Raw genomic sequence first — 24,073 nt, forward strand, 5'->3', positions numbered from 1 at the left:
GCCAGGGATCTTTAACCCCAGTCCTCATGGATACCAGTCAGGTTCGTTACCACTGAGCCACGATAGACACTCCTGGCTTTTGAAATCCTGCAACAAGGTCCAGGTCAGTGGACAGCTATCAAGGTTGGTTTTCTTTCTTTCTTTTTTTTTTCTTTTTTAATATATGCACTCTATTCTTTTTTGTTTTGTTTTTTCTTTTCGTTTTTTTCAAAGTTGGCTTGAGACCCTGGGTTGTTGCCGTCACTGCCCAGCAGGGGGCTGGTATGTAACAGGTGCTCCTGAAGCTTGAATATGTACAGGGAGTTCCCTAGCGGGTCAGCAGGTTAAGGTTTCAGCATTGCCACTGCTGTGGCTCAGGTTTGATCCATGGCCCGGGAAGTTCTGCAAGCCTTGGCACGGCCATAAATTAATTTATAATAAGAATATTTATTTAATTAATTACTAAGACTTGAGGTTTCCTTCTTTAAAGGCAGGTGATTAAGAACAATGGATCAACCAAGTTGCCATGAGCTGTGGTGTAGATTGCAGACACGGCTCAGATCTCATGTTGCTGTGGCCGTGCCGTAGGCCAGAGGCTATAGCTCCCATACAACCCCTAGGCTGGGAACCTCCATATGCCACAGGTACGGCCCTAAAAAGACAAAAAAAAAAAGGAAGAGCAACTCTGGATCCATACTGCCCAGGTTAAATTCCTACCTCTGCCACTCATTTTCTGTGAAACGTGGAGCAATTGTGCCTCAATTTCCCCACCTGCAAAATGGTAATAAAGCCACCCTTAGAGTGTTAGCACATGGGACTTGCTCTTAGTTGCTTCCTAACAACTTATAAGTCAGTATTCAATCATAGATCCGCACTGACCAACACAATAGATTCTGGCTTCAAGTGGCTACCTAAATTTAAACCTAATGCGGAGTTCCCCATCTTGGTGCAGCAGGAACAAATCCGACTAGGAACCATGAGGTTGTGGGTTCCATCCCTGGACTCACTCAGTGGGTTAAGGATCTGGTGTTGCTGTGGCTGTGGTGTAGGCCGGCAGCTGCAGCTCCGACTGGACCCCTAGCCTGGGAACCTCCATGTGCTCTGGGAGCAGCCCTAACAAAGCAAAAACAATAAAAAAGAAAAACAAATTCTATAGAGTTCCCGTCGTGGCTCAGTGGTTAACGTATCAGACTAGGAACCATGAGGTTGCGGGTTCGATCCCTGGCCTCGCTCAGTCGGTTAAGGATCCCGCGCTGCCGTGCGTTGTGGTGTAGGTTGCAGGTGCGGCTCGGATCCCGCGTTGCTGTGGCTGTGGTGTGGGCCGGCGGCTACAGCTCCAATTAGACCCCTAACCTGGGAACCTCCATATGCCACAGATGCGGCCCTAGAAAATTAGAAAAAGAAAAAAAAATCTAATAAAAGTAAAGTTAACATTCAGGTCCTCAGTCTCATGCGCCCCACTTCAAGCTCTAGTGGCTGCCCACATTGGATAGCGCAGTTACAGAACATTTCCAGCATAGTGAAAAGTTACTATCGGACAGCGCTGTTACAGCAATTGGCAAAAAGCCATCCCATTATTATTTGATTTTTATTTTCATTCAACCATTGTCCGGGGAATGAAATCGCTCACAGAAGCATTAAACCTCATTAAACTGAAAGCCCCAGGGGTAGTGTCCACCACTCACAAAGATGGCGGCGCGGCAGCCCATGCAGGCTCCTATGATCTTCCGGTCTCCCGCCCCGCAAACAGATGGCCGCCACCACATCCCATTTGAACTCTGCGCGAACAGAAACACGAGGTTCCCCCCCCAACCCACGTGATCCCATTGCCTTTAGAAACGGGACCACCGCCTCCCAACAACTCTCGCGATAACATAGGCAGGCTCAAAGCTGGCCACGCCTTCCAAGTATCTTAGTACGCCTGCGCGCAAAGATGGCCTAAGATTCTCGCGATGTGGTGTCGGCTTCTTCCCGCCTCGCTGCCCTTCGTGGCCCGGTCAGCATGCGTGTAGTCCCCGAATAGCGTGCTTAGGTACGGCTGTCCGTCAATCCAAGCCGCGCTAAGGCACCGCCCCAAGCCGTGTTATCCCGCCCCCTCTTTCGTCACTTCCTCTCTGGCCCCTGTGCAGTCGATAAGGAAACCCGGACGACACCGCGGCTTTCCTTTTTTCTAGCGGCCGGGAAGATGGCGGATATTCAGGTGCGGGCTCGGGGCTGACATCGACCCTGCGCGGGCGGCCCCGGACTTCAGAGGCCTGTCGGGGAGAGCGGGACTACGCGCGCTATTTAGGGGTTCATTCCGGAAATCCTCCATTTCCCAGGGATTAGTTCAGGCAAACTAGGCGCGTGTCTGGGCGTTAATCTTGATTAGCGCCTCTTATGTTTTGCCAACTCCGCATTTGGTATTTAATGAAGGCCCAGGTTTCTTAAAACTCAAAGCTTATAGGGTGTTTTAATGGGAGCCTTGGGCTGTGGGGTTAATATTGTGAGAGCTAAGTTCTAAAGGCTATTCCAGGGAGCCCTTCGTTTTGGCATCTAAATTCTGAAACCGCATGTATTAGGAGTGAGTCGTGGGTGGGGGTCTTTTGTGTTTTCGTGAATAATTCTTGCTCAAAGGTGTCTAGAGCGGGGGTTATCTTTGGGTTTTAAGGGGTGAATTTTGCGGGCGGAGGGAGGTGTTTTAGACCAAAAATGGCGAAGTAGCCTCGGGTTCAGAATGGAGTCTGAATTAGAAGTAAATTTGAATGAGTGTCTTGGAAGATAATTCTGGGGCCTTGGGCCTTGGAGGCCGGCGTTTGGGAATAAATGCCGGAGAGGATGGGACCAGGGGGATTTTGCAGAGCTTTCCAGGCCAAGTTACTACCTGCTCCCGGCTTACCTGCCTTGTTCTCCTCTTCGGTAGACCGAGCGTGCCTACCAAAAGCAGCCGACCATCTTTCAAAATAAGAAGAGGGTCCTGCTTGGCGAAACTGGCAAGGAGAAGCTCCCGCGATACTACAAGAACATCGGCCTGGGCTTCAAGACACCGAAGGAGGTATGGGCCGCCTCAGAAGAAAGAGGGAGTCTCTTGTGTCCTGGCACGTGTGCCCCAACTGAACTGCCCCGCCCACATCTGAGTGGCGGCTGCTAGAGCTGCTGGGAGTTGCAGTGTGTGTCGAAGGGGGGACCACACCCCCTAGTGTGGTGGAGAAGTACTGTTCCAGGCTCACGAGTCTTCTTTCTCCCTTCAGGCCATCGAGGGCACCTACATTGACAAGAAATGCCCTTTTACTGGTAACGTCTCCATCCGAGGGCGGATCCTGTCTGGTGAGTGAGGACCGCCTGGGTCCTGGGGGAGGGGGGCGGCGGGAGGCGGGGCACCGGCTCCTGGTCCCTGGGGGTACTGGCAGGTGATGTCTAGTAATTTCACGATGGTCTTCAGAGGGCCACCGCGGGCACTGCTGAGAAAGCTGTTATGCATAGATGATGCCAGAAGCAGGGCTTCTTGGGAACCTGCCCAGCGGCCCCGATGCCCCCCCAGGGGCCTGACTCAGGCTCTGCCCCGCCCCCTCCCCAGGCGTGGTGACCAAGATGAAGATGCAGCGGACCATCGTCATCCGCCGAGACTACCTCCACTACATCCGAAAGTACAACCGCTTTGAGAAGCGCCACAAGAATATGTCCGTGCACCTCTCCCCCTGCTTCAGGTGAGCGCCGTGGCCCCCAGGGCCCAGGAGGAGGTAGGTGGGTCTGGGGGACACGGGGACCCCCCCCTGCGCCCTAGCTGCCACGTGGAGGGGGTCGGCAGCTGGGGGGGTGGATGGCAGGGGAGGCTGTAAGCCAGCCACGGTCCCCAGAAGCTTCCAATTCTCTGCAAAAGGGAGGTGATAGATGGAGGGCCTCCATCCCTGGAGCCGTTGGAGCGCTGTTTGCGTGGCCTCGAGTTTTCAGTTCCTTGCACGTGATTTGCCCTCTGGAGACGATGACGGGGACAGATGGGACTGGAGAGAGGAGTTTGGTGGCCTTGGAGGAGCCAAAGCCTGAGAGGCCTCTGCTCGGGGCAGGTTCCTGCCCCGTCCTCCCGGTCCATCTCCCCCACTCCCCCCACCCCGTGACACGGCCCCGCTCACCTCCTCAGGGACGTCCAGATCGGCGACATTGTCACAGTGGGCGAGTGTCGGCCCCTGAGCAAGACGGTGCGCTTCAATGTGCTCAAGGTCACCAAGGCTGCTGGCACCAAGAAGCAGTTCCAGAAGTTCTGAGACTGCACCCCATCCACTGCCCTGAACAAAATAAAGCTATTTTCCCAGCTGCGGGCCAGGCTCCGGTATCTGCCCGCCGGAGGGCAGTGGGGGGGTTGACATGAGCGCCGGGGTTCTTTGCGTTCTCCATTCTCCGGGGCAGGAAGAGGGGACTGGACACCAGGTCCTGCCTCCTGCTCCCTCTGGGTGACGACAAAACTCGGATCATGACACTGTCTCCTCTGGTCTTTTGGTCCTTGTCACCTTTTGGTGTCAGTGAAAAGGCCTTCCACCTGGTGGTGCCCCCCCCCAGTCTCTGGGGAGGAAGTGAGTGAGGGTGGAGGTTCCTGGGTTCTCTGGCCTCTGTGGGGAGGGGGAGGAAGAAGTAGGGGCCCTCTGGGGGATGGGGGGGTAAGTTCACAGCTGCCCGGTTGTGAGCTTTGAAGGTCTTCTCTTCAACCTGCAACTGGACTGTTCCTGATGGGCCTGAGTGGGCAGGAAGCCAGATGCCCCCCTTGCCCCCCTGCAAGCCCCACCACCCACCCCACCTGAGTGAGCTTCCTGTTGGCAGCTTAGCAGACTCTGGGGCAAGGTCGCTGCTTGGGGCCCTGGAGGTAGCTGAGCTCTAGGTCTGGGATGGTGGAGACCCTTGCCTGGAAAGCCACGTAAGGAAGCTGCCCCTGAGGGCAAGCTCAGCCGAGAGGCCACCTGGGAAGCCAACTCCGTGCGGGCTTGCAGGCTGCTCAGCAGTGGCCGCAGTCCTTGGGGTGGGGAGAAGTGGGGCAGGGTCAGGCAGATGAAGGGAAAGGGGAGGGCTGGTCAGCACCCTTGAGTGTGGGGGAGAAAACTTGAGAAGTGAGAGCCGAGTGGTTGGCAGGAGCGGGAAGGGCTCCTGTTTGATGCAGAGGAAAACCAGAGACCTTGAGCAGGGAGAGGAGAGATTGGGCTGCAGCTGGTCCCTGAACTGGGCCAGGGCAGAGATGGCTCCAGAGGCCCACACGGGGTTAGAGACGAGAATGGGGTCAAGACAGGAGGGTGACAGGGGTGACAGATGCAGACCAAAGGGGACGGATGGGGAGAGGGAGACCCTCACCGAACCACGGCCGGCAGAGGAGGCGGCACGGGTAAAGGGGGGGCGCTGGAGTCACCCTGCTGACTTCGCCCCTGGGGGCCTGGCGCTGCTGGGGTCCCCAGGTCCCTGCCCCCCATTCCTGTACCAGGGACTGAGGCACGCACTGGTACAAGGGTTGGGAGATAGGGCCGAGAGGAGAGAGAAGCTGCCGCTGCTGCCTCTGGACCGGCCCGGGGGCTCCTTTTTACCCGGGCCCAGGGAGGGCGGGGGTTCCTGCCAGAGGAAGTGGGGCCGCATCAAAGAGGGCAGGAAGGGGCAGGGACGGGTCAGGAGGGGGCGCCGCCCCGAGCTGCCGCCTGCGAGCCGCCCCACCCGCCCGCCCGCTCCGAGAGGGACAGAGACCCCGAGGAGGGTACGGGGCCCAGAGAGAGTGGGGACCAGGTATGGAGGCGAGGTAAGAGATTCAGAAGTGGCGGGACAGAGACCAGAGGGATCGGAGGCCGCTCCCGAGCCCCCACCAGCAGGTGTTTCCGTTTGGGGTGGGGCTGCCGTGTTTACAACAACAACAGCCCAGCTCCCCTGCTTCCTCCCAGCAGGGTGTTGCTGGGCGTCTCCTTGGCACCCCGTCGTCAGGCTCCCTAGTCTCAGGTGCAGCCTGAGTGTGCCTGGTGGGGACACCTGACAGCCCCGGTGGGTCATTTTGCAAAAATCCAAGGAGAAAGCCCCCAGGGCTGTAGCAGTTCTTTGGCCAGATGAGTGGGGAGAGCACTGTACCTGCCATTCTTGGCGCCCTGTGACAGCTAGAGATAGAGCTCCTAGCCCCTGTCACAGCCTCAGTGCATCCCCTCTGCCTGCACCCCCAGACGCTCCCTCCTCTGCGCCTTTGCCCTGGCTGTGCTCCCTGCCCGGAACCTCTAACCCAGGCTTCCCCCCAACTCCCTCCCTCATGTAGCCTGATTCTCGCCAACCTCCTGTCACTTGACAAAACCTCCAACCCTCCCGATGACCCTTCCCTGCCTAGTGGTCCTACAGACACAGGAAACAGTGCTTTATGGCGTACGCTTGGCTTGTGCCAGTCCTTTGTGGTGCTGCGTGATTCTTTGTGTACCAGCTGACCACTAGAATACTGGCTCCAGAAAGGCAGGGGCCCCTGCCTCCCAGGCGCCTGGAACTAGTTCCAAGCTCAATCCCCACATTCTCCCAGGCTGGGCTTGGCTCCTCGTGTCACCTGAAAACTGGGTTCCCCTCTTGGTGGGTGTTGAGCCCAAGGTCACAGTCAAGCCAAAGATTGAGAGAAGGAAGGACTTCTTGTTCGCAGCAAGTAAGGAGAACACTAGAAATCTGTCTCAAAGCAGTGTCACCCTGAACAGCAAAATTGGGGAAGTTTTGTCTTTTTGTCTTTTTTTGTTGTTGTTGTTGCTATTTCTTGGGCCGCTCCCGCGGCATATGGAGGTTCCCAGGCTAGGGGTTGAATCGGAGCTGTAGCCACCGGCCTACGCCAGGGCCACAGCAACGCGGGATCCGAGCCGCGTCTGTGACCTACACCACAGCTCACGGCAACGCCGGATCGTTAACCCACTGAGCAAGGACAGGGACCGAACCCGCAACCTCATGGTTCCTAGTCGGATTCGTTAACCACTGCGCCCCGACGGGAACTCCCAAAATTGGGGAAGTTTTAAGCGAAGAGGCCACGCATGTTTATGAAGGGACTTGGGCAGAGGAGACTTCAGCTTAGAATCAGGGCAAAGGTCAACAGCGCTTTAGCTGACTGGAGTGGGGAAGGTCAGCATCTTCAAGCTAACCTCGACCTCCGCCTGGGTGGGGGCCCTACTTCCTGCAGAACTCAGACTATCAGCTGTCTGGGTCCTCTGAGGAGGAACTCTGTTTCTGAACTAGTGTTTCTGGGCTGCTTCTCCTTTGCTCCTGCCTTCCCTTCCTTCCCTGAAGATCGTTAGTTAGTCCTGTTGAAGAACAAGCATGGTGGCCAGGCTTAGATCACAAAATGGCTCAGGCCAAAATGGCTTCTCTTAGGTCAAGAAAGCCGTGCCCGATTCTCTTTCCCGGGGACTCCCTAACCTGTCGGCTTACACCACGTCTCAAGGCGCAGAGTAACTGGAAGCAGGGAACAGGCAGAGAAACCTCCAAACGTAAGCACGAAGCCTGCAGGCTCGAGTCCAAAGTCTGGCCCTGCCACACCCAAGCTGGGTGACCTTGGGTGTGATTTACCTGGAACCACAGAGCTTCAGTTTCCTAATCTGTAAAATCTTACTTCCCCGCCCCACGGGGAGGATGAAGTAGACTCACAAGTGTTCCTGGGGTAGAACCAGTCCTAGTTAGTGGTATTTAGGAAAGTAATCCCGGTGCGGTCCTGAGCCTATTGTGAGAGAAAAGCCCAGTGAGGTCTGGGCGGGCCCAGGGACAAGAGTCTTTGGCAGGTGGCCCCAAAGGTGTCACGTGGCTGTGGGATCCTGGGTCTACTATCGCAAATCCTGGTGGTTCGTGACGGATCTTGAGACTCAACATGCTTCTGGGATGTTCTGTTGCATGCCTCCTATCCGAGGCCCCAAGGGCCATTTCCCAGGGAAATTTGCTCCAAGCACTGTTTCCTGGTTGCGGGGGGGTGGTCCTGGGCTCTCATGATGCAGGCGTCGGGTCTGTTAAAGGAAAACAGGGTAGATGTTGGCTGTGTCGTAATGTGTTGTGGCCTCGCATCTGCCGCAGCAGCAGGCCACAGGAGTATTTGTCTCTTTTCCGGGGTGGGGGTGAGGTGGGAAGGTGCCCGTGGCATGTGAAAGTTGCCAGGCCAGGGACTGAAGCCACGCCATAGCAGTGACAACACCGGATCCATAAGTGCTAGGCCACCAGGGAACCCTCCGCCTTTTTTTTCTTTTTTCCTTTTTGTCTTTTGTCCTTTTAGGGCCGCTCCCGCGGCGTATGGCAGTTCCCAGGCTAGGGGTCTACTTGGAGCTGTAGCCACAGTCTAGCCACAGCCATGGCAACGCCAGATCCGAGCCACACCACAGCTCACGGCAACACCGGATCTTTTTTTCCTTTCTTTGTCCTTTTTTAGGAGTATACTGTGATAGCCAGCCTGGCGAGCATTGTTTCAGCCCCGGTGGTGGTCTGTTATAGGGGCCTAGGAATAATGGGTTACAGCGGCGCCTCAGGGTCTTGTAACAGGTCCTGTTGGTGGTTGCAGCTCCCCCATTTATACCAGAACCAGCCCGTGGGTATTATGTGTGTGGCAGGTGCCTGATTTCATTTAACTGGCCCTGAGGGCTGAGTGGAGTCTAGGGAGGTGGGATTTGAGTGGCTTTGTGTGTTTGAGCAGCCCTGCCCTGAGCCCATCGTGGGAAGACCTTGGGGTCTAATATGACAATAGGTCCCAGTTCTATGAAACAGCAGAGAGCCACAGATTGTTCCAGGGGTGATATAGATTCTAGCAGGAGACCACAGGCATTCTAGAAAGTTTTAAGGGAGTCCCTTTCATGGCTCAGTTTAACACATCTGACCAGGAACTATGAGGATGTGGGTTCAATCCCTGGCCTCGCTCAGTGGGTTAAGTATCCGGTGTTGCCGTGAGCTGTGGTGCAGGTTGCAGATGCAGCTCGGATCTGCTGTGGCTGTGGCTGTGGTATAGGCCGGCAACTGTAACTCCAGTTCGACCCCTAGCCTGGGAACCTCCAAATGCCGCAGGTGTGACCCTAAAAAAAAAGTTTTAGGGGCACATCCACCCAGCCCAGGGTTGTTCATTTGGCTTCATTCATTCTGCAAATGTTTCCTGTGTTGGCCCCTGGGGATGCCAGAGTGAATGAGACAGATTCAGGACCTGGTGTCTGTGAGCCTAAGTTCCTCAGCAACCCCGGGGACCTTAACAGCATCCTGGGGTGGGAGAGGAGCCCTGAAGGGAACAGGTTACTGCTGTGCCCTGCTGTGTGCCCCGGGCCAAACCTTTGACCTGTTGAAGCCTTTCTACTTAGGTAGGTACAGTTATTATCCCATTTCACAGATGAAGAAACTGAGGCTCAGAGAAGCCCACCTGGAAGGGGGAGAATTTGGTTGTGAACTCAGGTGTGATTGCTACGGGGGAGGGGGCACTACGGGGTAGGTGCAGAAAGAAGGGGTGAATGTCAAGGCAGAGATTCAGGGTGACAACTCGGCTGCCTGGAGCCATTTGTAGTACCTAGTGCCCAGGGGCCAACTTGGCTTCATGGATGAGCTCCCCACGCTGGTGGAGCAGCTGTTTGGAAGGGACCATGAATAGTTCATTTAGAAGTTGGGACAAGGAGGGGGCTTCCCTTTGTAGCTCAATGGTTAACGAACCCGACTAGGATGGATGAGGATTTGGGTTCGATTCCTGGTCTTGCTCAGTGGGTTAAGGATCCAGCATTGCCATGAGCTGTGATGTAGGTCCCAGATGTGGCTTGGATCCCAAGTTGTTCTGGCTGTGGTATAGGCCAGCAGCTGTAGCTCAGATTGTATCCCTAGCCCAGGAACCTCCATATGCCATGGGTGTGGCCCTAAAAAAAAAAAAAAAAAAAAAAAAAAGTTGGGACAGGGAGTTCCCTTTGTGGCACAGCAGAAATGAATCCAACCAGTATCCATGAGGATGCATGTTCAACCCCTGGCCTTGCTAGCAGGGATCCAGCGTTGGTGTGAACTGTAGTGTAGGTGGCAGATGTGGCTCAGATCCCGAGTTACTGTGGCTGTGGCAGAGGCTGGCAGCTGTAGCTCCAATTCGACTCCTAGCCTGGGATCCTCCATATGATTCCAGTGGCCTAAACAAAAAAAAAAAGAAGTTGGGACAAGAGACCCGACCCCATGCTTTCCTTTGGCAGTGGCGCTGCACAGTAGCGCCTGTCCTAATGGGCTTTCGATTGCTTTATGGTGGACCCCTGGGGACATGATAGTAGGACCCCCAGGGATCTAGAGGGTTAGGCAGGGATCCTTAGGACAGAGGACCCTGGGGAAAAGTCAGGAGCCAGCCAGCAGATGCTGTATTATTATTATTTTTTTTCCATTTTTGGCCACCCTGAGGCATCTGGAGTTCCTGGGCCAGGGCTCAGACATCCAAGCCGCAGTCAAGACCCAAGCTGCAACCTCGACCCAAGCCACAGCCTCCACCCAGGCTGCAGCTGCCAGCAGTGCTGGATCCTTAACCCACCGTGCCCGACCAGGGATCAAACCTGTGTCCCGGTGCTCCCAAGACACTGCCAATCCTGTTGTGCCACAGTGGAACTCCTTTTTTTTTTTTTTCTCATAGCAGATACTATAAATGGCCCCTGAAGACAGTAGGACCTTAGGAATCCCCTAAGGATTCCTAGTGGGCATTAAGGGACCTTGAGGGTTTTTTCTTTTGGAGCAGGAATGAGGGACCATACCGGGGATGTTCCAGTCAACCTCTGAGATGCCTCGTGGCTAAACCCTGAGGCCATTCTAACAGGAAGGAGAGGAGGCTGAAATGGGGACTTGACCATGGCCTTTTACTAATTTATTTATTTATTTATTTAATTTTATTTTTTTTGTCTTTTTACCTTTTCTAGGGCTGCTCCTGCAGCATATGGAGTTCCCAGGCTAGGGGTCGAATCGGAACTGTAGCCACCGGTCCACACCAGAGCCCTAGCAACGAGGGATCCGAGCCACATCTGCAACCTACACCACAGCTCACGGCAATGCCGGATCTTTAACCCACTGAGCAAGGCCAGGGATTGAACCCGCAACCTCATGGTTCCTAGTCAGATTCGTTAACCACTGAGCCACGATGGGAACTCCACTAATTTATTTATTCGGTGGTTCCTATGGTGTATGGAAGTCCCTGGGCCGGGAATCAAACCTGCACCACAGCAGCAACCCAAGCCACTGCAGTGACAATGCTGGGTCCTTAACCGAATGAGCCACCAGGGAACTCCCTGAGGGCTTTTATTTTTCTTTTTTCCTTTTTAGGGCTGCACCTGCGGCATATGGCAATTCCTAGACCAAGGGTCAAATCAGAGCTGCAGCTGCCGACCTACAGCCACAGCAACACCAGATCCGAGCTGCATCTGCAAGCTATGTCACTGCTTGCAACAATGTCAGATCCTTAACCCACGAATGGAGGCCAAGAATTGAACCCCCATTCTTTAAAATGAGAGCCCAGGAGTTCCCACTGTGACTCAGTGGGTCAAGAACCCGACTAGTAGCCATGAGGATGCAGGTTCGATCCCTGGCCTCGCTCAGCAGGTTAAGGATCCGGCATTGCCATGAGCTGTGGTGTAGGCCGGAAGCTGCAGCTCTGATTTGACACCTATCCTGGGAACTTCCATATGCCGTAGATGCAGCACTAAAAAGAAAATCATAATAATAATCATAATAAAAAAAACAAGAGCCCAGAGGCTGCTGGAATGGTGATCTGGAGACATAGCCAGATCCCAAGGGACATAGAGGGGACAGCTGGGCATGGCAGATTCCACAAGTTATTTTAGGACTCAAGGGACATGGAAGCAGGATCCTCCAGCATCATTGTAGGAAGAGCCTCAGGGTGGCTCTTAGTGGCTATTCTAGCAGGACCCAGGGAGAATAATGAAAATGCATGGTGATCCCTTCCTAAGGTGGACACAGATCTACCATAGCTTTAATGGTTAAATTCATGTGTCATCTTGGCCGAGCCACAGCGCCTGGATGTTTGAACAGTACTCTGAATGTTTCTGCGAGGTTATTTGGGGATAAGATCTACCCTGAAAGCAGTGAGCTCGGAGTAAATCAGACTCCTCACCATGATGTGGCTTGTGCCCCCACCAAAAGAATTTTCTTAACAAATGTGGCTGCAGAATTCCCATTGTAGCTCAGTGGTATCGAACTCGACTAATATCCATGAGGGCAGGGGTTCAATCCCTGGCCTCGCTCAGTGGGTTAAGGATCTGGCATTGCTGTTGCTGTGGTGTAGGCCAGCAGCCACAGCTCCAATTTAACCCCTCGCTTGGGAACTTCCATATGCCATGGGTTCGGCCCTAAAAAGACAAAAAAAAAACAAAACATTTTTTTTTGACTACACCTGTGACATGTGGAAGTTCCTGGGCCAGGGATCAAACCTGCACCACAGCAGTGACAATGTCCGATCCTTAACTTGCTGAGCTACCAGGGAACTCCAAGACTGCCTGCCTTTAGACGTGAACTGAAACTCTTTCCGGAGTCCCCAGCCTGCCAGCCTTCCCTATCAGATTTTGAATGCGCCAAGTGTCCACAATCACATGAGCCAATTCCTTATAATAAGTCTCTTTCTATATATATGCATACATCCTGTTGATTCTGTTTCTCCAGAGAACCCTGACTAACACATCATATGACCTAGCGAGTCCACTCCCAGCTATATATCCAAAAGAACCGAATGCAGTGATTCCAAAAAAATCCCCAAAAAGTGAGGGGGTACCCGTCAAGGCTCCTCAGAAACGAATCCGGCCAGCATCCATGAGGATGTGCTTTCGATCCCTGGACTCGCTCAGTGGGTTAAGGATCCAGCATTGCTGTGAGCCGTGGTGTAGGTCACAGAAGCAGCCTAGATCCAGCATTGCTGTGGCTGTGGTGTAGGCCCACAGCTATAGCTCTGATTCGACCCCTAACCTGGGAACCTCCATGTGCCGTGGGTGTGGCCCTAAAAAGCAAAGCAAAAAACAAAACAAAACAAAAAATGGGAGTTTCCATTTCCGCTCGGTGTGTTAAGAACCCGACTGAGGTTCTTATCAGGGATGCAAGTTCAATCCCTGGCCTCACTCAGTGGGTTAAGGATCCCGCATTGTTATGGCTGTGGTATAGGCTGATATCTACAGCTTCAGCTGGACCCGTAGCCTGGGAACTTCCAGATGCCGCATGGCATGTATTGCTGTAAAAAGGAAAAGAACAAAAAACAAATTGCACACACACGCACGCAAACACACACTCAACTTAGACACAGATGTTCACAGCAGCATTATTTACTACAGCCAAAAAGTGAAACGACCCAAATGCCCATCAGTTGATTAATGAATCCACAAAATGTGGTTGATCCAGACAATAGAATATTATTCACCCATAGAAAGAAATTAAGGGAGTTCCTTGGTGGCTCTGTGGTTTAAGGATCTGGGATCACTGCTGCGGCTCTGATTACACCTGTGGTTTGGATTTGATCCCTGGCCCAGGAAATTCTGCACGACCTAGGCGAGGCCAAAAAAGAAATGAAGTTTTGACACATGGTACCACATGCATAAATCTTGAAAACAGTATTGGACATGGTGAAAAAAGCCAGACACAAAACGGCACCATATTGTAGGATTCCATTTCTCTGAAAATCCAGAAGAGGCAAATTCCTAGAGACAGAACGTACACATCGGTGATTGCCAGGAGCCGAGGGGAGCAGCGGGGCTACTTAAAGGGGTACGGGGTCTCCTTGGGGATGATGAAAAGGTTCTGGAACTAGGTAGTGGCCGTGGTGGCACAACAGAGAAGGCGCTAAATGTCACCAACAGGAACGCTTTTGTTTTGTGCATTTTACCGCAATAAAACGGATGAATGGAAGCATTATAGCGGGAGTGTGGGCTGCGGGGGTGGGTGGGGGGGTTGGAAGAGGCCCCCAAGCACGAAGGTATATCAGGACTCTGTTACTGAGGTCCTATCAGAAGCTATCAAAGTACCGCAGGAGCACTTTAAGGGTACCCTGGGGGAGGGGTTCAAAGGAGGAAGTGTGGAAGTATCTGGAAGACTTATCACAGCAGGAGCCAGTGAAGACCTGGGGGGGGGTGCTGACGAGGTAAGAAGGGGGCCTGCGCCGATCTCTAAAGGTGGGGCTCCGATAAGGTTGACTCCCAACGTTGTCATGAATTTGCTGGATCGCCGGCACCCTCGAAAAACAAAACAAAACAAAGCCCCCAAACAAAACTCAAACCAGGGAGCCACAAAGAAAGAGACGGGGGAAAAAAAGGACCCAAGTTTCTAGAGAGAGGCTGAGACCAGCTCCCGGCTGGGCCCAGGGCCCGGGGTGTGCCCTGCAGCTGGGGGGCGGGGTTGGATATTCCCGGAGTGGAGGCGCCTCTCCGGACAGGATGTGAGAGAGGAACTGGGGTCTCCAGTCACGGGAGCCAGCTGGGGCCGCCGGCGGGAAGGGATCGCGGCTGCTGTGAGCGGGGCTGGGGCCCCAGAGCCTGGGAGGCGAGGGCCGGGCGCCGGGTTCTCGGCTCTCCAGGAGGAGGGAGCCCCGGGTCTGGACCTTTGGGTCGGAGGGAGGAGGGGCGGGCGGGCGGGCGGGCGGGAGCCGAGGACTCGCGGGTCCGAGGGAGGAGGAGGAGGAGGAGGAGGAGGAGGAGGAGGAGGAGGAGGGGCCGCCTCCGCCGCCTCCCGGCCTATCCAGACTCTGTCACTCATTAACCCCGACGGAGCAAACGAAGGGGTGAAAGTTCATCGGGGAGGCGGGCCTTTCGGTCACTCTCCGGGACAGGAGCCCCGGAGCCCGCCGCCGCAGGGACTGGGGGACGCAGGGCGGGGCGGGGCGGGGGTCCCAGGGAGTCACGCGCCCCCTCCCGCCCCAGGTCTCCCGCTCAGGATGCGGGTCCCCCGGCCTCAGCCCTGGTGGCTCGCTCTGCTGCTCCTCCTGCTGCCCGGAACGCCGCGCGCAGGTGAGGGGGGCTCCGGGGCCGGGGCGGCCGGGCACCGGGGAGGTGCCGGCGGCCGGGAAAAGAGCAAAGGAAGCAACATCCGAGGCCCCGCTCGAGCCGGGCACTTCCTCCTTTGCTTCCCTGGGCTTCATCGCCTCCTCCCTCTGGCGGTGTGTCTGGGAAGCTCCCGGCCCCCCTCGCTGGGTCGCTGGCCCTCGGTCTGCGTGCGGCGCCCGCTGGCTGCCTTGGCCCCTCCGTCCGCGGTGCCGGCTCTTCCCCCTCGGGGCGAGGGTCCCTGCCCCATCCGCCCCCTCCGCCCGTGTCTCCCGCAGACAACCACCGCTCCCTCCTGTACCACCTCACGGCCGTGTCCGCCCCCACCCCGGGCGCTCCCGCCTTCTGGGTGTCGGGCTGGCTGGGGCCCCAGCAGTACCTGAGCTACAATAACCTGCGCGCCCAGGCGGAGCCCTACGGCGCCTGGGTCTGGGAAAGCCAGGTGTCCTGGTACTGGGAGAAGGAGACCGCAGACCTGAGGAACAAGCAGAAGCTCTTTCTCGAGGCTCTCAAAACCTTGGAGGAAGGAGGTGGGCCTGGGACCCCGGGGGCGCAGGCAGGGGACGCGGGCGGGCGGCCTGGGTCCTGGCTGGGAGGGAGGCGGGGGGCTGTGGCCTCGGCGCCTGGGCGCGGCTCACGCGGCTGGCGGCGCCCCAGGGCCCTTCACCCTGCAGGGCCTTCTGGGCTGCGAATTGGGCCCCGACAATGTCTCGGTGCCTGTGGCCACGTTCGCCCTGAATGGCGAGGAGTTTATGAAGTTCGACACCAAGCTGGGCACCTGGGATGGGGAGTGGCCCGAGGCCCGGACCATTGGCTCCAAGTGGATGCAGGAGCCGGACGCGGTCAACAAGGAGAAGACCTTCCTGCTCTACTCCTGTCCCCACCGGCTGCTGGGGCATCTGGAGAGGGGCCGGGGCAACCTGGAGTGGAAGGGTGAGCAGCCCCCTGAGGGTCCCGCGAGGCCTCTCCTTCCCGACCCCCTGGCCTTCAGTCTACCCCCTCCTCCCGGAGCCGCGTCCCAGGGGGTCTTCCTCCACGCCCAGCTGCCCCTCAGCCTGGCCCTGAGGCCCCACGCGGCCTGACCTCTGTCCCTCTCCTGACGTTTCTCCATCTGCTCCAGACAGAATCACCCAGAGTCCCTTGAGCTCCCAGCAGCCCTCCCATTCCTTCATCTTTGCCAGCTCCCCTGGTGCCAGATGCCACCGGCATCAGGTTCCCCTCTGGCCTGTGAGGTTTCGCTTGCCTCTTTGGGACGCCCACAGTGACCTCTGTTACATATACAGCACATGTCACTCTGAGCTATAATTACACCCATGTCTAGAGAGTTCAAGGGCTGCAGTTAGAGCTCTTTCCTCCTCATCGGCCCCCACATGGCAATTCCTGCTTCCGTCTCATCTCCGCCCTCATTGCAGACTCTCCTCCATTGCAGTCAGAGAAATGTTTTAAAAACCCTAAACGCGGAGTTCCCTGGTGGGCTCAGTGGGTTAAGGATCGACATTTTCACTGCCGTGGCTTGGGTTGCTGCTGTGCCACGGGTTCAGCCCCTAGCCTGGGAACTTCTGCATGCCACAGGCACAGCCAAAAAACCCCCACAAACCAATAAATGAGCTCCCATTCCGCCACTACTTAAAAGCATCCCATAGATCCCCACTAGTCTTAGGCTAAAATCCAAACTCTGCCCAGAGGCCTGCAAGCCCCAGATAATCTGGCTGCTTTCTGCTACTGTAATTTGACAGTGGCTCCAACTACAGTGGACTTCCTCCCTTCCTCCCGTATGCCAGGTTCTTCACCTCCACAGGGCCTTTGCACCTGCTGTTCGCTCTGCTTTGGATTCTCTTCCTTGGGATCCTACCATGACTGGGTCCTTCTCCTGCTTGAGATTTGACCTTGGATGTCAGCTCTCCAGCAGAGACCTCTGACCACCCTGGTGAAACGTGCCTCTCTCCCATCCCCATTAATGTCTCTCGTGCCATTGCTTTGTCCACGCCTTCCTTCATTATAGCATCTTTCATTTTTGTCTTTTTTTTTTTTTTTTTTTTTTTTGGCCATACCCACAGCACATGTAAGTTTCTGGGACAGGTATTGAACCTGCGCCACTGCAAGAATGCAAGCTGCTGCAGTGACACCATCAGATCCTTAACCCACTGGGCCACAAGAGAACTCCCTTTTTTAAAAATTACTTAATGAATTTTATTACATTCATAGGTGTACAGCAATCAATACAACCAAATTTTACAGCATTTCCATCCCAAACCCTCGGGGCATCCCCCCACCCCACAACCTGTCTCCTTTGGAGACCATAAGTTTTTCAAAGTCGATGAGTCAGTATCTGTTCTGCAAAGAAGTTCATTGTATGCTTTTTTTAAGATTTCACATGTAAGTGATGGTATTTGATGTTGGTGTCTCATTGTCTGACTGACTTCACTTAGCATGATAATTTCTAGGTCCATCCATGTTCCTGCAAGTGCCATTATTTCTTTCCTTTTAATGGCTGAGTAATATTCCATTGTGTATATGTACCACATCTTCTGGATCCACTCCTCTGTCGATGGACATTTAGGTTGTGTCCATGTCTTGGCTATTGTACATAGTGCTGCAATGAACATTGGAGTACACCTGTCTTTGCGAATCGTGGTTTTCTCTGGAGAGATGCCCAGGAGTGGGATTGCTGGATCCAATGGTAGTTCTATGTTTAGTTTTCTGAGGAATCTCCATACTGCTTTCCACAGTGGTTGCACCAATTGACAATCCCGCCAACAGTGTACGAGGGTTCCCTTTTCTCCACATCCTCTCCAGCACTTACTGTTTGTAAACTTTTGGATGATGGCCATTCTGGCTGGTGTAAGGTGGCGAGAACTCCCTTTTTTTGTCTTTCTGTTGAGGTGTGACTTACCTACCTCAAGTAGTGGCTTGGTTAATTTTTATATATGCCTATGTACCTGCTCTCTGCATCAAGATCTAAAATGTTGGTGGCGGTCCCATTGTGGCTCAGTGGGTTAAGAACCCTTCTAGTATCCACGAGGATGTGGGTTGGATCCCTTGCCTTGCTCAGTGGGTTAAGGATCTGGCGTTGCTGTGAGCTGTGGAATGGGTCACAGACGCAGCTTGATCTGGTGGTGTAGGGGTATGTGGCTGCGGTGTAGGCTTCAGCTGCAGTTCTGATTCAGTCCCTAGCCTGGGAACGTCCATATGCCGCAGATGCAGCCCTAGAAAAGAAAGAAAAATAAATCTATAAAACATTGACAGCACCTCAGGATCGTTCCCTGTGACCCCTTACATTCCATATCCCCCAAGCTAACAACCCTCATTTCTGTCACCATGCTGTTGCTTGACTTTGAACTTCATGTAACTATGAGCATGTGCACTTTTTTTCTTTCTTTCTTTTTTTTTTTTTTTTGCTTTTTAGAGCTGCATGTAAGTGGAATTCTTGTATCAAAGTGTAGGCATAGGAGTTCCTGCCATGGCTCAGTGGTTAATGAATTTGACTAGCATCCATGAGGATGCAGGTTTGATCCCTGGCTTCGCTGAGCCGGTTAAGGGTCCGGCGTTGCCTTGAGCTGTGGTGTAGGTCACAGCCATGCCTCGGATCCTGAGTTGCTGTGGCTGTGGTGTAGGCCGGCAGCTGTAGCTCCAATTAGACCCCTAGCCTGGGAACCTCCATATGCCTCGGGTGTGGCCCTAAAAAGACACACACACACAAAAAAAAGCGTAGGCATAGAATTAGTTCCAGGAGGTAGTGCTAAACATTTTCTCAAAGTGGTTGAACCAATTTTTTGCTTGCTCCATGTATGAGAATTCCAGTTGCTCCAAGGGCTTGCCAGAATGTGGTATTGTCTGTCTTTAATCTTAACCCTTCTATTGGGTGTGTAGTGGTGTCTCATTGTGATTTCAGTTTTCATTTATCGGATGATACATGAAAATCAGGTAAATGATTTGATGACTACCAAGGTTGAGTACTTTGTCACATTATCAGACAGGTGCCCTCTTTATTAGCTGTTTGAATAGCTGTTTGAATCTTCTGCCTTTTTTTTTTTTTTTCTGCTTTTTAGGGCCACACCCATGGCATATGGAGGTTCCCAGGGTAGGGGTCCAATCGGAGCCACAGCTGCCAGCCTTTGCCACAGCCACAGCAACCCCGGATCCTTAACCCACTGAGCGAGGCCAGGGATCGAACCCGCAACCTCATGGTTGCTAGTCGGATGCGTTTCCTCTGCGCCACAATGGGAATTCCTTTTGCCCATTTTTGAATTGGAATTTTTGTCTTTTTTTCTCATTGGAGTTCTTAATATATACTGAATATGAACGTTGGATCTGTCAGGTGGTTCTAGGGGAAATAACTCCTCTCCGTCTGTCGCTTGTCTTTTCACTCTCTTGATGAAACCTTTTGATGAACAAAAGTTCTTAAGTTTTGGGGGGCTGCGAACCCTCAGCATATGGAAGTATGGACATTTCCAGGCTAGAAGTCGAATCAGAGCTGCAACCTTCCCCACAGCTCACGGCAACGCCAGATCCTTGACCCACTAATTGAGACCAGGGATGTAACTGCATCCTTATGTATACTAGTCAGGTTCATTTTCACTGCACCACAACGGGAACTCCCTAAAAGTTCTTAATTTTAATGAAGACTAATTTACCGATCTTTTATTCTGTAGCACTTTGGTGTGTTCTTTTTAAGAAAACTTTCCTCTCTCAAAGTTACAACGGCATTTTCCTATGTCTTCTTCTAGCAGCTTGACTGATAAATAGTTTCCATATTTAGCTATATGATCTGTCACAAGTTCATTGTGTAATGGAGTGAAGTGAGGGTGCAAGTCCTTCACGGTAATCAACTTGACCCAGCATCATTTTCTTTTTTTTTTTTTTTGGTTTTTATTATTTATTTATTTATTTGTCTTTTTAGGGCCGCACCCACGGCATATGAAGATTCCCAGGCCAGGGGTCAAATTGGAGCTGTAGCCCCTGGCCTACACCACAGCCACAGCAAGGCCAGATCCGAGCCACGTCTGCAACCTACACCACAGCTGACAGCAATGGCAGATCCTTAACCCACTGAGCAAGGCCAGGGATCGAACCTACATCCTCATGATACTAGTCTGATTCGTTTCCGCTGAGCCAGGATGGGAACTCCTTTTTTTTTTTTTTTTTTTTTTTTTTTTTTTTTTTTTTTGCTTTTTAGAGCTGTACCTGAGGCACATGGAGGTTCCCAGGCTAGGGGTCTAATCGGAGCTATAGCTGCTGTCTACACCACAGTCCCAGCCACACAGGATCCAAGCCACATCTGCGACCTACACCACAGCTCACAGCAAGACCAGGTCCTTAACCCACTGAGTGAGGCCAGGGATCGAACCTGCAACCTCATGGATCCTAGTCGGATTCGTTTCCGTTGCGCCACGGCGGCAACTCCAACCCAGCATCATTTGTTGCAAGACCATCATCCCTTCATCCCCGTGAAGTGCAGGGAAGTCTTTTTCCTAAAGTAAGTGTAGATCTGCTTCTAGCCTCTCTCTTCTTTTCTTTTTCACTACTTTCCTTCTTTCCTTTTTCTTTCTTTCTCGTCTCTTCTATTCCACTGATAAACTGGACTGAAATTGAGCCAGGACCTCACTCACTTGATTAATGTACCTTTATAGAAAGTTTTGACATCTAGCAGTAAAGTTCTTCAGCTTTATTGCCTCGGTTAGTCTATGTCATTTATATCCTCATATACATTTATGTTTGTCGATTTCTGCCAAAAAAGATTCTGTTAGGATTTTTTTTGGGGGGGGGGCTGCACCTGTGGCATATGGAAGTTCCCAGGCTAGGGGTCGAATCAGGCTCAGGCTGTGGCTGTGCCACAATAACAGCAACATGGGATCCTTATTCCACTGAGCAAGGCTGGGGATCATAGCAGCAGCTCCAATTCTACTCCTAGTCTGAAACTTCCATATACCACAAGTGCAGTCCTAAAAAAAAAAAAAAAAAAAAAACATTTCTTCTTGGGAGTTCTCTGGTGGCCTAGTGGTTAGGATTCGGCACTTTGACTGCTGCAGCTGGGGTTCAATCCCTGGTCTAGGAGCTGAGACCCTACATCAAGCTGCTGCGGGCCAGGCCATGCGGAAGCTGCGACACATGGAGGTTCCCAGGCTGGGGATCGAATCGGAACTGTAGCTGCTGGCCTACACCTCAGCCACAGCAACGCCAGATCTGAGCCGTGTCTGTGTCCTATACCACAGCTCACGGCAACGCCAGATCCTTAACCCACTGAGGGAGGCCAGGGATCGAACCCGCGTCCTCAGGGATGCTAGTCGAGTTCGTTACCGCTGAGCCACGACAGGAACTCTCTCCCTTTCATCTCTACACGTGCAAATATTCATCTCTCTCCCCTCATTAGCACATGAGCTCCATGAGGACAGGGACTCTTGTCGGTCTTGGTCACTGCTGTATCCCTTGTGCCTAGAAGGGTGCCTGGCCCTTGGCAGGTGCTCAGTACGTGTCCCTGCAGGAAGGAACGCGGTGCCTGGGTTGGGCGTCTGCACCGGCGAAGGCCCCTCCCCATCGCTCTTACTCTCCAGGCTCCGCACAGCGCAGGCCGCGTGGGGGCGCTGCCGGGTAACGCGGAAGGGAGGAAGACCTCTGGGTGTCCCCCTTCAGCCCTGGACTCGGCCGGCCCCGGGGGTCCGGGGGCCTGGGGCTGAGACCCGTCGGCCTGTCTCTCTGCAGAGCCGCCCTCCATGCGCATGAAGGCCCGACCCGGCACCGCGCCGGGCTTTTCCGTGCTCACCTGCATCGCCTTCTCCTTCTACCCACCGGAGCTGCAGCTGCGATTCCTCCGGAACGGGCTGGCGGCTGGCTCCGGGGAGAGTGACATCGGCCCCAACGGCGACGGCTCCTTCCATGCCTGGTCGTCGCTAACAGTCAAGAGCGGCGACGAGCACCACTACTGCTGTGTGGTGCAGCACGCGGGGCTGGCTCAGCCCCTCACCGTCGAGCTGGGTGAGGTCCCGCGGAGGGAGGGCGATACGCCCTCCTCCTGGTTGCCTTTTTCCCCTCTGCTGCGGCCGTCCTTTCTGAGCCCGACCGCCTTCCAGCCCACTGCTGCCAGTTCTCCTTGAGCCTGACTGCTTTGAGCCCCACCACTGCCAGTTCTTCCAAAGCCTGACAGCCTTTTGTCCTGTGTTGCTGGTCCTCCCCAAGTCTAACTGCCTTCCGTCCTGCTGCTGCTAGCCTCACCATCTGGCCAGCTGTTAAACCACTCTGGGAAGTCCTCCGTAAGTCTGACCACCTTCCGTCCTTCTGCTGCTGACTAGTCTTCACGGAGTCTGGGCGCTCGCTGTCTGCTGCTGCCAGTCCTCTATGAGTCTGATGGGCTGCTGCTCTGTGCTCGCCCCTCCTCTCCAAGCTGGACCACCACCCACCCTGCTGCTACAGGTCCCTCGAGAGTGACTGAGACCCCTTCTGCCACGGCTGGTTTTGACATCCAGCCTGGGGGCTTTCTAGATCTAGAGCATCATCTGAGTGGCCTCTCCTGGACCCACACCCACTCCCCAAAACGTGGTGTTGAGATCTCTGAGGTTGGGAGGGACTGACTCAGATGTGGTGGACGGTCCATTAAACATCTCACAACCTCTCTGGCTGCAGAATCCCCAGCGAAGTCCTCCATGCCAGTGGTTGGAATCATGGTCGGCTTCCTACTGCTCTTGATCGTGGCTGGAGGAGGAGCTCTGCTGTGGAGGAGGATGAGGAAGGGGCTGCCAGGTGTGGGACGGGGAGAGGGAAGTGCCTCCGTGAGAGGGACGGAAACCCCAAAAAAGAGGGTGACACATTCCTGGGGGAACAGGGATCCAGACAGAGAGAGACAGAGACTTAGAGAGACATGGGGACAGAAAACTGGCAGGGAGTTCCCTTCGTGGCTCAGTGGTTAACAATCCCGACTAGTATCCATGAGGATGCAGGTCCGATCCCTGGCCTTGCTCAGTGGGTTAAGGATCTGGCCACGCTGTGAGCTGTGGTGTAGGTCGCGGATCTCACGTTGCTGCGGCTGTGGCGTAGGCCGGCAGCTGCAGCTCCAATTCAACCCCTAGCCTGGGAACGTCCATATGCTGAGAGTGTGGCCCTAAAAAAGAAAAAGAAAAGAAAGAAAACTGGGGGGGAGAAACAGACAGAGTGGGATAGAAACCTTCAGAGCAGGACAGAGGCAGGAACAGATGCACACACCTGTGGGGGAGGGGCGGATACCCAGGGGATTTCAAGATTCTGACGACCTCCCCTTCTCCTCTTTCCTCAGCCCCTTGGATCTCTTTTCATGGGGACGACGTAGGGGCCCTCCTGCCCACCCCCGACCTGGCCAAGGATGCTGAATCTTAGGATATGAATGCATTCCCAGCAACTGCCTGCTGGTCCCCCATCCTGGCTGCCACCAGCTATTGTAGTCAGGTCCTCTTCATGCTGTGAGACCTCCTGGAATCCTGGTATTTCTGAGCCTCTGGAAGGAGCCGGATGTCCTCCCTCTGGATTTCTCCTCCTGTGGTCTGCCTCAGTTCCCCCTCCTGATATACATGGCTGTATTCCACCTCCACATATATAACACGGGTTTGGGCCTGACTCTTTGTGTTCTCATTGTTTCACCTTTTAAGGCAATCGTGGGGGGAATTAAATGGTATAAGCCTTGGGCTTCAAATCTCTCCAGAGGCCAACTTGCTGGCATGGTGGAATCTGCCAATTTTATATACCAAGTCATGTGTTTTTAATTAATAAATTTCACAAATATTTACCGAATGTTTACACTGTGTCAGGCAATTTGAGGAATCCTTGGCTGGAGTCGGATTTGACTCCTTACTGGAGCGGAATAGAAAAGGTGTCTCCTCTTTGAGGGAAAGGAACGACTCTCCTCTGCCTCTTCTTTCTTAAAACATGCGGACAAAAGGGGCAAAAATACATCTCCCGTGAGGCTTTTCAGCTAGAGTAAACGGAGATAGTAGGGCAGGGTCCCCCGATGCCTATCGGGAGTTGTAGTTCTCTGGGTCGCAGGACTCTGGCGTTGCCCACCCTGTCCTCCCGGGCCGCACTTTCCTTTGTGGACGTGGCGAGGGGCGCTGGTGGCCCTCCCGGCTCCCATCCGCCACGCCCCTTGGGGCCGTCAGGAGCGCTCATTGGTCGGAGGGCGGGGCCTC

General features: G+C 54.0%; 2 protein-coding genes and 2 non-coding genes across 17 annotated transcripts; 3 read left to right on the top strand and 1 right to left on the bottom strand.

Moving 5' to 3' along the window:
- The first annotated feature begins 1,888 nt into the window (after nucleotides 1–1,888).
- On the top strand, nucleotides 1,889–4,274 carry RPS11 (ribosomal protein S11). Of its 3 annotated transcripts, none has more exons than NM_001244070.1 (5): nucleotides 1,889–2,179; nucleotides 2,882–3,013; nucleotides 3,210–3,285; nucleotides 3,536–3,665; nucleotides 4,097–4,274. In NM_001244070.1, exons 1-5 carry the CDS (start codon nucleotides 2,165–2,167, stop codon nucleotides 4,218–4,220), a joined length of 477 nt encoding a protein of 158 aa, NP_001230999.1. In that variant the 5' UTR covers nucleotides 1,889–2,164; the 3' UTR covers nucleotides 4,221–4,274. The 3 variants fall into 3 exon arrangements, with proteins under 3 accessions (NP_001230999.1, XP_084814373.1, XP_005664771.3); XM_084958247.1 differs by having other exon boundaries at nucleotides 2,142–2,321; nucleotides 4,097–4,267; XM_005664714.4 differs by having other exon boundaries at nucleotides 2,142–2,179; nucleotides 3,839–4,267.
- Nucleotides 3,364–3,454, top strand: LOC146402413 (small nucleolar RNA SNORD35). The gene has a single exon (XR_014808727.1). It is a non-coding gene; the product is annotated as a small nucleolar RNA SNORD35 (small nucleolar RNA).
- A 1,113-nt stretch (nucleotides 4,275–5,387) lies between the features above and the next one.
- Nucleotides 5,388–5,464, bottom strand: MIR150-1 (microRNA mir-150-1). The gene has a single exon (NR_128420.1). It is a non-coding gene; the product is annotated as a microRNA mir-150-1 (primary transcript).
- Nucleotides 5,465–5,606: 142 nt separating this feature from the next.
- FCGRT (Fc gamma receptor and transporter) lies at nucleotides 5,607–23,678 on the top strand. Of its 12 annotated transcripts, XM_021093552.2 has the most exons (8): nucleotides 5,607–5,725; nucleotides 7,303–7,418; nucleotides 14,805–14,891; nucleotides 15,203–15,454; nucleotides 15,582–15,857; nucleotides 21,624–21,896; nucleotides 22,542–22,658; nucleotides 23,188–23,678. In XM_021093552.2, exons 1-8 carry the CDS (start codon nucleotides 5,715–5,717, stop codon nucleotides 23,265–23,267), a joined length of 1,212 nt encoding a protein of 403 aa, XP_020949211.1. In that variant the 5' UTR covers nucleotides 5,607–5,714; the 3' UTR covers nucleotides 23,268–23,678.
- Nucleotides 23,679–24,073: the final 395 nt, after the last annotated feature.

This window comes from Sus scrofa, chromosome 6 (genome assembly GCF_054392235.1).
Source record: "Sus scrofa isolate SSC_HxYL_T2T_F1_AM1 chromosome 6, Sscrofa_HxYL_maternal_Yorkshire_Landrace_v2.0, whole genome shotgun sequence".
Lineage (NCBI taxonomy): Eukaryota > Metazoa > Chordata > Mammalia > Artiodactyla > Suidae > Sus > Sus scrofa.

Bases quoted from the DNA above. Each gene is read 5' to 3' on its own strand.
- FCGRT (XM_021093552.2), top strand. The intron at 7,419-14,804 runs GTAAGCACGAAG...CTCCCGCCCCAG, and splicing joins AGGCAGAGAAACCTCCAAAC to GTCTCCCGCTCAGGATGCGG. The intron at 21,897-22,541 runs GTGAGGTCCCGC...CTCTGGCTGCAG, and splicing joins GCCCCTCACCGTCGAGCTGG to AATCCCCAGCGAAGTCCTCC.
- RPS11 (NM_001244070.1), top strand. The intron at 3,014-3,209 runs GTATGGGCCGCC...TTCTCCCTTCAG, and splicing joins GCTTCAAGACACCGAAGGAG to GCCATCGAGGGCACCTACAT. The intron at 3,666-4,096 runs GTGAGCGCCGTG...TCACCTCCTCAG, and splicing joins CACCTCTCCCCCTGCTTCAG to GGACGTCCAGATCGGCGACA.